Source organism: Lissotriton vulgaris, chromosome 2_1 (assembly GCF_964263255.1).
Source record: "Lissotriton vulgaris chromosome 2_1, aLisVul1.2, whole genome shotgun sequence".
In the NCBI taxonomy this organism is placed as follows: Eukaryota; Metazoa; Chordata; class Amphibia; order Caudata; family Salamandridae; genus Lissotriton; species Lissotriton vulgaris.
Window position 1 is genome coordinate 1,857,181,616 of NC_141687.1, and position 12,871 is coordinate 1,857,194,486.

Consider the following 12,871-nt stretch of genomic DNA (forward strand, 5'->3'; position numbering starts at 1 on the left):
GCACCTGGGGGCCATTGTTGATTTCCCCTGGCCCGTGCACCATGATTTGCATAGTGAACTGAAGTGGGGGGAATCTGCATCAGGAGTCCTGCCCTAAATAGCACGGCATCAAAGGCCGCAGCACTGTGGTAAATAAGTTGCGACTTATGATTCAGGATCCACCCACCATCGGTCAATCCTTTAAATTAAGGGTGGGGGAGAACAGCAGGCTTGGCAGGACATGACTTTTGCTCCCCTAAACTCTAAATATCCCCATTAAATTCCTGAAATAGAATATTGCAGAACCTTAACATTGTAAGACTCCGCCTCATTGGTAATAGCACCTTTGTGACATCGCATCCCTTTTTCTGCTCTGCCTGCTGGGGGTGGTGGTCTCTTTGTGCCTACACGTGCCCTTCATGGCCTACCTGCATGCTCATGTCTCTGCTTTCCGCTGAGCCGCCAACTTCTGATGATGTTCCCTCATTTTCTTGGTGAAACTCTCACTAGTCTTAACCGGACTTTCTGTCCCCTTTAGCATTTCATTTTCAATTTTGCGAATATTTCAAATGACATATTTTGTCTTTCGGTATCTGATCACCACAGCTTATAGTGACAATTATTAACCACAGGCAAGAGAATTTATTAAAAACTGTGTCTCTGTGTCAACAGGTTTACCATATTTATTTTAATATTTTAAATACATTTACGAACCAGATCAAGAAATGTGTTAGGAATCTCATTTTCAAAGTGGAAATTTGGAAGTAAGTGAAATCTGAGCATTCCTTTGAAAAAGACACAACTTGTGCTTTCAGACGGAGTATGAGAATACATAAAGTGTCCACATGAAACCCAAAATGAGTTGTGCCACCTGCGACTGGTGGTGATACGTGACAGGTTTGAGCACCACCTGTGATGGTTCTGTGCACCACATGTGATGGGTCTGTGCACCACCACTTGTGATGGGTCTGTGCACCACCTGTGATGGGTCTGTGCACCACCTCTGCTGTCAAGGTAGGACAGCCACCTGCCCTCAAGGCGGTCCCCGCTAGCTGGTAAAATGTTTTCATTCCAGCTCCTCTACCCTGTGTGTTTTTAAAGCTCGCCCCACATATTTCAATCATATTTTACATACGTGTGTCCAAATTTGCACCAAACTGTCCTCTGCAACGAATTCCAGCATGTGGGATCCCTAGTGGTGGTGGGGGGGAGCAATAGGGGAGATAAGGCAGCACTGAGGAAAGTCAAAACTTTAGGAATGTCAGTAAGTGAAGAGGAGTGAGCAGGAGGTCAGAGCTGAAGTCAGAGAGCCCAGGTTCAGTAGTTAGTCAGGGTTGGCAGAACCCTGAAGACATTGTAACAGCATTGCCCGAAGAGCATGTCCTGGCTGCCCTACTGATGCCAAGTGCAACCTTGGAAAAATCTCTTTACATCTTTCTCCCAGTTTAGCACAGAAACAAACGTCGAGTTCCAGTGGGTTTCCCACAATTTATTTGCCCAGCGTGCCCTCCCAACTCCCTGCTGTTTCCATTAGGCCTGTAGTGATGGGACGGAGTCAGTAACTTGTTATACGAGGCTTGGCACAAGAGTGAATGTGTTAGATCTCTCAGCCTTTGGGAGGCAGGGACCGGTCAGGCAGTGTCCAGGCTTCCAAGTCGGTCAGTCCAGCTCTGCAGAACTGTCATGAAGCCCTGGGCACAGATCTCTCTGTACCAGCAGCACCTGCATCAAAAGGAAATAATTGTGCACCACCTCTGAGACTGCAAATATTTCAAAAATGCAACTTATTGTTACAATTACCGAGGAATCTGCCCAGATAGCAAAGATGGATGCTGATTCCTGTTTTCAATCCATGCAGACAGGCATTAGTGAGACGAGGCGTCCATCTCACCGCCAGACGCCGGCCTCTCATCTCCTTCCAAGACATTCCAACATGTGTTTTTCCAGGATGCTCACCCTTACAGAGAAAATCGGATAATGTGCAAGTTGCTGGCCACGTGAACCCTATGAGAAGGAAGTTTAAAGCAAGTGCGGCACAGTCAGAGCCCCGGAAGTCGCTGTGGGCAGCTGACCCCCAGATTTCCAGATGGGGTATGTCTACGCAGATTTTCCCTTCAGGACCCATGCACGTAGAGGAAGTCGATATCAGGGATTTCCTAAATCTCCAGCTGGGAGAGACCGGGCACTCCTCCAAAGAGAACCATCGCCATCCCGCCATCTTAGCCAGGTTTGATAACAACAAGAGTAAGAAGATTGCTACCACGGTACCAGCTACAGTTTCCTCGGTTTGCCACAATACTTTGATCAATATAATTCTCGGAGGTAGCGCGTGCACTTTCTATGAGAATCGTTCCACTCCCGCCATGTTGGAGAGGTTTACAGATTGCAAATGGCACTGAAAGCAACCCATAACTGGCATCCACTTCCCATAATGCATCAAAGAAACGTGTGCTTGGTTGGTGGAGGTCACATCTGGGAGAGACACATTATCCACTCATATCGGTGAGAGTTGAAAATGCTAAGAAGGCCCCAGAAAGATGTGTTCAACCTACTTTGTTTAGGCTTCACTTTCCACAATGCTTAGAAGCATCAGAGTTTAGGAGTCGACGATGGGGATTTACATCCCATAGGAGTCACTTCTCAACCCTTTGTCGGTGAATCTTGAAGACATGAGAATTGCTTTCACCGAGCTCTCTAAATTCCAGCTCTAACAACACTTCAACGAGTCTATCCATCACTGGTGGTCGAAAGGGCTCCCAATACACTACTCTGAGTTTGTGAGATGCTAAAATATCTTGAATCCCTTCAGCAGTGTGAGCGTGGGGGCCTTGCGCTTGCTCTGAGCCCTGGATGACTTCACTGTGACCAGCTTGGCTTGTGCCACAGATGGGATCTCGCGGTAGTTGGCAGCTGACAGGGGGGCAAGTGTGGCTAGGCTGTGCTTGGCAGGCAGTGGAGTGGCAGCTGAGAGGTTGATGGGGGCCTTCTCCTCCGTGATGTACAAGGGCCGGACAGGCAGGTGTCGCTCCGCCTCACGCCTCACTTGTCGCACCGCCTCATGGAAGACCATCTGCACTGCCTCAAAGTCCTGGCAGGCTGACACCTCATGGAAGAGGCAACCGTAGCTGGTCGCTAGTGACGATCCCTCCGTTTTGCTGACCTGTCTAAGGAAAACAGAAAAGGAGAGTGTCACTGGATGTGGCATTCAGAGCAACCATCTTGTCTTTCACAGAGAATCAGAAAATACACTCACCTGTGCACCCATGAAGGCCCCTAAAGGCAGACTAGCCAATAGGATATATGAATTGTTTCCAAAAGAAAGGAACTCTGGCAAGATCAGCCGCATGTTAGGTAAACCTGATAAGTGAATGCATAATCTACCGAGACCTGTGGCGCTTAAGGGGCCTTGGCCTATTAACAAATCTCCAGATTTGCTTGTACTCAAGTCTCCCTATGCCCTGTTAGGCGGAGCATTCTCCACCCCATCCCAAACTTGTAAGTAACGAGCATTTTCTACAGCTAAATGTCACTTCATTTGGGAGTATACAAACTATGATCAGATATTTTACATAGCTGGGCTAATATATAATGCTAATGACCTCTCATGTCTCTTGACAAACTCTTGCATATCTCTCAGCAAACACATGCACCGCCCCCAAAAGACCCTTGCAACGCATTCAATAGACCCTGCATAACTCCCTGCAGACTATCACTTATCTCCAAATCAACCCTTGCACAGCTTTCAGCAGACCTTTGCAAAATACCTACCATACATTTGCTTAATTCATTCCTAGTAGACCCTCACATAGCTCCCTATACATCTGCAGACCCTGAGACAGATTCCAAAATACCCTCATATAACCCACAAAATAACTTTTAATAAACCCCAACAGACCCTCGTGAACCCAGCTTACAACATATCCTTATGTAGCTCTGAGTAATCATTCACATAGGTCCCAGTTGACTATCAGACTGACCTTCAAATATCTTCCAACAGACCCTCATATGGCTCCCTTAAAACTCTTGTAGTGCTGTTAATTCACATATGCTTCAGCACACTGCTACATACCTCCTAATAGGCACTCACCTAGCTCCTAACAGACCCACACTTACTCACACACAGTACTCAAAAGAACAATACATATTCTCCATAATACATTTTGCACAGCACCCAGCAGACCGAGGATATAATATATGTGCAATATCACAAAAGGATTATTGCATCAGAATTTACTTGGGGCACACAGTCTAGTTTGTATCTAGTATGCAGGTAGCTAAGGACCTTGTAGCAGGCATTATCGGCGGTCTATGGTGATCCAACGCCAACCCTACTGCAAGTAAGGAAAGATCTCAATCAATGTCAAGATCAATTTTATTGTATATTAGTTTCTAACAAATGTTAATGTCATTGTCCCTTTGAGATAAATCTTTTAAAACAACTTTTTTTTTAATGTAATATTTTATCATGTGTCCAGTGTATATGTTTTGTTCTTTTAGGCAAATATGCTGAATAAAGTTGATCTTGACTTGACTTGAGATCTCAATTCAAAATTCCCTGTGCCGGATACTTTGCCAAGGCTTTTCCCATCCACCCATTTCTACGATTGGCCACTCACGACCTGTTTATCTGTCTGGCCAGAACGGAAAGGATTAAGAGGAAGCCCCTGTGAATTTTCTTACCTGTGTAGCTAAGAGTTGAATCTGACTTTGTGGAGTTTGTAAGAGGCTGACAACCGGAACATATTCCTTGTAACAAGGCAGATTCAAACAGGCACTTCCTACAGTTGAATTATGCGAACACACAAGTGCTTACATCAGAAGAGTGGGTCTGTGAGTTTCTAAAACCCAACGTACTGCACCATTATATTTGTACCTCCAAAAAGGATCCTTCTATAACTTCCATATATGTTTGGCTGAAGAGAGACAATGGATGCAGGATTTGTGATACTTACAGTGACGATGGCGACAAAAGCCAGACACACTAAGAGAGTGGAAAAAGAGAGGATGAAGGCAGAGTCCCTGGTAAAGCGTCCCAGAGGGCTCATTTGTGGGGCTAGGAGCACAACCTGCATGGAAAGAACAGTGGATAGAGTATAAAAGAAATGCACTAAGGCACATCTTAACCTTCTTCACTCATCTAGGAGCACTGCTACACAAATACACACTGCAGTCTGAGTAAGTGCTACACTAAAGTTGAGGCATGGGTGGGTGGGTGGAATGTGCTGTTGGAGAGTGTGGGCTTATGGTGCATGAAGTCAAAATGGGCATTGGGGTTTCAGCGTGGAGCATTATGTGCAGGGATACCTGAAGGAGATACGAAGGCGTGGAGAATGGAGTTTCAGGATTGTGGTTAAATAGTATAGGGAGGTGGGGCTAGACCAGAGATATAGGGATAAGGTGGAGCTGTGACTGCAGGTGGCACCCTAGGGTTCACGAAGAGGGTTCACTGTAGGTTACGCAGCAACGTTTTGAGTTTTGAGACAAGGTGGAAGGCCATACTTACTGCAGTTATGGGCATGAAAGCCGCTCAACATAATTAGATGTAAGATCTTAGGAGTAGGGTTTTCAGGTTAGGGCTCAGGTCCTTGGGAGCTGGATAGTGTGGTTTCATTATGGGAGGCCAAGCCTATAGTAATAAGGAGGTACAGGAGGGGGCTTGAGGTTATTGGGAGGTATTGTAGGCAGCAGGAATGAAAGGATGGTGTGTCTCGGCGGTCGCAAGGGATTTGTGGTGGGGCTGTAGGGTCCAGGGATAAAACGTTGGGGTGTGGGGAGACGGAACAGGGAGGATGTTGTAGTTTCCAAAGTGTGATTGTAGGTTGTAGAGAGCACCAGGCAAATTTCAAAATGTGGTGATGCCTGTGCCCGCCACTGATGGAGGATTCGGGATACTGGTACTAAAATAGTTGGACAATGAGCCATTGTCTGTGTGACTGCGGAGAGCAGGAAAAAGCAAACTCATGGGAGGTTGTATGGAGGTTAATACCAGATATACCATACATGTCAACATAATCAATGAATGTCAATCTCTAGGCAGAAGTAATCCTTTCCAAAAGACACGAATCTACAGAGACTGAATAGTAAAAGAATGAACTATTACAACAGAAGTCTCTAGCCCAAATAGCTCAAAAGAAATAGAGAAAACAAGTTCTTTACACAGCAGTTATGATTCATAGCCCAGGGGACTCATTCCCAAGAGCCACTTTCCTAGCCATTACCTACTCCCACAAAGACCTAGAAAAAGTCAGACTGGGAGTATTCTAGGTCCTGTTCTAAAGTGGGAAGTTAACCTTTGAAAATACTTTAGCTTCCGGTTGAGATAGACGCGGGCACCGTCACCTATGGAGATTTTAACATTAATAATACCCTAGCTTTGGGCAGTTCCTTGTGTTAACGTTTCTTACACTTGAAGTCTAGGTCACCTACAGGAGTAGTAGAAAGAAGGCTTTGGTGACGGCTCGCTACGCTGGAGCTCCACGCCTCCGCATAGCGCTCGGACGTCCTGTTCCTGCCCGAGACGTCTCCCCCTTCCATGAGGCTGATGGCGGCTGACGGCGGCAACATTGTTGCAGCGTCCTGGTTCACCGACTGCGGTAATCGATCTTAAACGCAGTGAGGACTCCGGGCGGCTGGCTGATCATTGAAATGCTACGCTATTAGACATTTTTGGGAAACGTATTTGGAAAACGTTTGGATCGGTTGGATTTTGACTTTCCTGATATATCCCACTCACGAGTAAACTGGATGGACTTGCAAAAAAAGTCCTAACCTCCTAACTTCTTAAAACGGCGAATAAGCAGGTCAGTGGGGATCACTTCTGGAAAAATCCTGTAAATGCCTGTAATTTACAGAAGTATTGAGCTGTTGTGCTGTTGCTGGCTTAAGGCTGATTGACTATTCGTTGGGTAGGCGACCCATTTACAGGCTTACAAACTATTTACAACTATTCTCTATAGGGTAAACTAAAGCGTAAAAAAAAAAAAAAACTCCCTGACCTCAGCAGAGGATATCTTCGTTAAAAAAAAAAAAAAAACCCTGTCGTCGCAATTGGGCATACGTTAAAGTTTCGACTGCAGTGTGGGTAGGACTACTTTGGAGTACAGACTTGAAGAGTTGCTCGAATCCCTGGCAAATTGAAATGGGGAAACAGTTAACAGCCCGCGCCAAAGCAAGAGTGCGTCGCCAACAAATCAAAGACGGCTTGGATGCGGCTAAATTTGCTGGTGTGGCAGGGAATAAAGGACCCTCTTCTGTGGAGAACTCGGAGAACTCTTGTGAGGGGGAAGAGGAGTATCCTGAAATTGTATCTATTCATGCCCCGCTGATCTGTGCTGAGAGTCCGGGTGATATGCTAGTAATGGAAGTACCTACCTCGAATATGGAGTCGGGTAACCTACTGGACAAGTCCGGGATTGCAGGTCCAAAAGCGAAGGAAGTGATATCTACCATCGAGGACCCCAAGTTGAAAGATTCACAAACAATGAAAGAAGTTAAAACCTTCGGGGAGCCAAAAACTGTGAAAATCACTAAACAGTTTCCCTTATTTGAAAAGAAATCCGTGGTATCAGCCAATAGTCCTTCTGCAGCATTAAACACAGATCTGATGATGGACCCAATGGGGTCTCTAATCTCTACCGAACATGTGGTATCAGTTAGCCCACAACTCAGTTTGGCCCCGGTTCAACCAAACTTGTGCTCTGTGGATGCTTCTAATGTACAAGAATCTTCTGAGATTGAGTCTGACACAATAGGCGACTTCCAGATATCAGTAAAAGACATGCTTAATCTGATTTTATGCTAAGTAAGAGAGATGAAACAATCTCAAAAAGCGGAACTTATTGTGATTAATCAACGGTTAGACAAAATGGAAGATTTAATGACCTTATTTCCTGCTCGTCTTCAAGAGGCAGAAACAAGAATTACGGGACTAGAAGGGAATCTAGCAGAAGTAAAGAAGGACACCGCAAGTGTATCAAAAATTTCTAAAGCTCTTGAATCCAAACTCGATGATTTGGAAAATTATAATAGAAGGTCAAATCTGAGAATTGTAGGGGTTCCAAAGAATATTGAGGGGTCTGACATGAAACAGTGGAATACTTCGTTCTTACTTCATGAGGTTATCCCCGAGTTTAAAGGAGATTTGACCATTACTCGTGCACATAGAGTTCCAACTCATCAGCCTCTGAACTCTACGTACCCCCGAACCATTCTAGTGAACTTTGCTGATGTGCGCGTTAAAGAGACTATTCTTTCTGTGGCATTTAAGAAAAGACAATTTGCGGCGAATCCCACTACTAAATGTCGGATTTTTTCAGACATGTCTGCCGCTGCTGCAAGACGGAGGAAAGAATTCGTTAAGATACTGCAGTTGTTTAAAGATAAAGGCGCACAAGCGATGATTGCACAGCAATCTAAACTAAAAGTGTTGGTAAAGGGTAAATTCTATATGTTCACGGATGTGGATGAAGCAAGGGGACTTTTGGACAAGATATCACAGGGTTAATATGATATAAGACTAGGTATCAGCTTCTCGGTGCATATTGTGTGTTTTCTTTTTCTTTTATTCTTACATGGTTAGGGGAGATGGAGGGGTAGGGAGGAACAAGGATGTCACGGGGTAAGGGGTGCAACTACAAGGCACCTCCAAGATAGGGGTTAGTACCTGGTGGCCAGCGTGGAAAGAAGAGGAAGGGAGAGTGCAGGGCCACAAGGTAGGGTGTAGAAGGGGGGGGGAAGGTAAGGGTGAGGGGGGGAGAAAAAATGAAAACATTGAAGTTTCTTTGGGTGAGGCTGGAAGTTTATTTGAATGGAAAATTGGCTTAAGGATGATAATGAAGGAATCACTTATTCTAAAAGTAGTGAAGTACTTTCTTTACAATGACTAGTAGAGGTCTAAAGATAATTTCTTTTAATGTTAATGGACTGAATAATAAAAAAAAATGCGTGCTATTGAGTCCTGGATTAGAACGGAGAATCCATCTATTGTTATGTTGCAAGAAACCCATATTCCTGCTACAAAAATTGAGAATTTTTCCATGTTTAAAACTTGGGCCTTGTATCGAGAGTTTTTTATGTGCTTCAGAATCTCTTCGAGGGGTGGCTCTTTTTCTAAATCGTAATTTGGATACTGAGATTCTTCAAACCGAAGAAGATGGGGAAGGACGATGGTGTTGGGTGACATGTTTGGTGAGTGGCAGATGTAAGCCTATTACTTTTGTCTCCTTTTATGCCCCAGTGGATGACTGGAGTCAGAAGTATGATGAGTTATTTCAATCACTTTATATGATTAGGGGGGATATTGTGATTGGAGGAGATTTTAATATTCTGATGGATGTAAAATTGGATTCAACTGCGCTCACTAAAAAACAACTTAAACCCAAATCGCGAAGATCCATAAGCCAGAATATAGTTACACTAGATCTCTGTGACCCTTGGCGTTTAGATAATCCTCTAAAAAAAGAGTTTACCTTTTGGTCAGGAAGACATAAATCCTCGTCTCGAATTGATTTCTTTTTAGCTTCCACAGAACTAGAGTTTTCCTGTCAAAAGTTGATGCATAATGGGTTTTCAGACCATGCTATGTTAGTGATTGAATTTGTGGTTGGAGAAGTTGAAAAAATCCCTAAAAGATGGTTATTCAATAAGACATATTTACAGGACGAGCAGTGGATTAAAACATTAAAATTGGAGATCTCAGACTTTATTACACGCAACCTAGATACTGCCCCTCTTTACATTGTGTGGGATTCACTGAAAGCTTTAATTCGCGGCATTTTAATTAGTAAGGATGCTTCAGAATGGCGTGCTGTTAAGCAAGCAAGAGATCAACTGTATCATAGAATCTCTACTTTAACCGTATTATGGCAATCTGACTTGTCGAATACAGTGAAAAATAAGCTAAATGAAGCAAAACGCGAACTCAGTACAAACTTTTATAAACAGAGTGAGGAACAATTTCTAAGACAATCCCAGAAGATATACGAGGAGAACAATTTTACGGGTAAACTTTTGGGTTGGCAGGCGAAAGAACAAGCTGCTGCAAATAAGATCCATTTGTTAAAATGTCCGATTACACACACAGAGACCTCACAAACTGTTGCAATAGGTAATATAATGTTGTCACATTATCAAAAGATATACACTCAACACCAAAATATAGATGTAGTTAAACTCAGGACCTTTCTAAATAAATATGAAATACCATCTCTTGCACAAGAGGATCAGGAAGGAATGTCAACTCCTTTCACTAACGCTGAGTTGGAATTGGTAGTTAAAGACTTACCAATGGGCAAGGCTTGTGGTCCGGATGGCCTGCCAGCCGAATTTTTTAAGGTTTTCTTTGACTCCTTTTCTGACTTACTACTTCAGTTGCTAAATTCTATGTTAAAAGGTGGGCAAGTTCCAAATTCGTTTGCGGAAGGTTCGGTGGTTAGCTTTCCTAAAAAGGGTAAAGACCATAAAGACCCTAATTCATATAGGCCCATCACCTTACTCAATACTGATTACAAGATTACAACAAAACTGCTTTCCTTGCGATTTAATTCCATGGCTGTTGTGGATCTTATACATCCAGATCAGAATGGATATATCGCAGGACGCCAACTCGCAACTAATGCTCATTTTTTAGTAGAAGCTTTAGATTATTTTGAGATGAAGAAGATTCCTGCTTTAATTTTATTGCTTGACGCAGAAAAGGCTTTTGATTTGGTGGTTTGGAATACACTTTTTGTTATTTTGGCACAATTTGGAATTCCCTCACAGATTATTAATTTAATTCAAAATTTGTACACGGGTGCTAAAGCTAAGATAATTATTAATTCGGCCTTAGTAGGCACAGTCTCAGTACAGCGAGGGACTCGGCAAGGCTGTCCTTTATCCCCCATTCTTTTTGCTTTTTTTATTGAGCCTTTAGCCATAGCAATTCGTAACTCTGTAGACATAGTCCCACCTATTCCTACTATGGCCAAAATAAAAATGTATGCAGACGATATCATGCTGTTAATCAGACCAGATATTAAATCTCAGGTCTGTGCCTTATAACTTTTTGAGGAATTCGAAACTTTAGGTGGCTATCGGATCAATAAAAGAAAAACCGAAATATTAGTGTGTGGAGGGAAGGATCCTAATCTTCATCCAGAACTAGTCGGATGTATCAATTCAAGGCCAAAGAGATATTTAGGGATTTTCTTTTCTGTTTCGGTCTCAGATTTATATATACTTAATTTTGAACCTCTCCTGCGGAAAATACGTTTAATGTTTGCTAGGTGGAGGCCTCTACCGTTATTAATCTTGGACCGGGTGGCCCTGATTAAGATGTCCGTGCTTCCACTTTTTAATTTTTTGTTTGCAACTATTCCATGCTTTCTTCCTGCAGCCTTTTTTTCAAAAGTAGAATCTTTATTTTCTGGTTTTATCTGGGCAAAAAAAACTTCTAGACTAGCATTAAGTACTCTTTATACAGATACAAAACAAGGTGGGCTATCTCTACCTAATATTAAAGATTATTACAGTGCATATATCGCACAATATCTAGAGCGCTTTAAAATTGGAGCGCAAAGACCTGGTCTATTCATCAATTTTTTTTTTGACCTCATTTGTTATGATACCCAGACTCCCTTCTCATTGCAAATTCCGAAATCCCCAAAATTAGTACGATATAAGATCATGAATTGTTTTTTTAAACGACGGGATGCTACCCTTAAAAGATATTCCCTCCGCGCTTTAACTCTAAAACTCCTCTGAAATATGGCTTCAAATATACAGAGACTAAAATAAGTCCAGATATTGTTATGCATTGGAATCATAGAGGTTTTAACAATTTCTCAGATTTTATAAGGGATAAAGTTTGGATAAACCCGCGCGAGATGCAACAATTAATTCAGGGGAATTATTTGCTAATAGGTTCTTATATTTTCATTCATAAAATGCTAGAACGGCTGGACCCAAGAAATCTCTGTTTACAGATTCAGTTATGGGAAGAATTGTTTGTGATCTCAAGGTCCAAGAAACCAGGGGAATGGAAACGTTGTTTAGCTCTTCATAATGAGATAGATGTCACCCCGAAAGCTATTAAAAAATGGCAAGATCAAGAATATCACGTTCGCTCTGTAAATGTATGGAAAACGTTAAATGATTTAAACTTTAAAGTGTTACGGGGTGCTAATTGGAGAAGAATGTTATTTTTTAATAAATGGCTGCTATATTATACACCAGCCGCTATCTCAAAAATGTACGTTAATATATCTGCCAATTGTTTTAGATGCCAGCAATTCTCCCCTGCTGATTGGTCTCATACCATAGTTAATTGTTCTAAAATTGTACCCTTTTGGAATGAGATATTCAAGTTTCTACAAACTGACTGTAAGATTCAAATTTTATACAATGAAAAGTTGATGCTTTATGGCTACGATTCCGAATTGGAAATTAATGATCAAATCGTCAAATTGTTATATATTGTAATGGCTGTAGCAAGGTCGTTAATATTGCAAAATTGGAGATCAACTCAGGTCCCGTTGTTCCAAGCATGGTTGCAAAAGATAAGAAATGTTAGAAGAAGTGAATCTTTATATGCAAAACGGATAGGAGGGTTGAGGAAGTTTGAAAAAACTTGGGGTTCGTTTTTTGAGTAATTATGGATCTGTTTTTGTTTTTGTTTGGTTATGGTAAAAAATGCAGCCCTTTGTTTTGTTTGTGTTCTGGATGCAATTCTACTTTATTTATGCCTTGATTTTGATTTTGACATCGTATACAACTGCTTAGATTTAAAGAACCAAAGAACTTCAATAAAAAATTGTCTAAAAAAAAAAAGGAGTAGTAGAAAGAAGTATGCTGTGTTTACAGTCACTAGTGTTTCTTACCCCTCGACCTTGTGGTTATTAACAAAACAAAAAGT

General features: G+C 42.3%; 1 protein-coding gene across 1 annotated transcript in view; it reads right to left on the reverse strand.

Moving 5' to 3' along the window:
* Positions 1-626: 626 nt before the first annotated feature.
* Positions 627-12,871, reverse strand: part of RASL12 (RAS like family 12) — a 238,478-nt gene continuing 226,233 nt past the window's right edge. Inside the window, exon 6 of the mRNA XM_086958040.1 lies at positions 627-3,143. Within this exon, the coding sequence (XP_086814166.1) occupies positions 2,765-3,143 (379 nt within the window). The 3' untranslated portion in view covers positions 627-2,764. The remainder of the gene's footprint in view (positions 3,144-12,871) is intronic.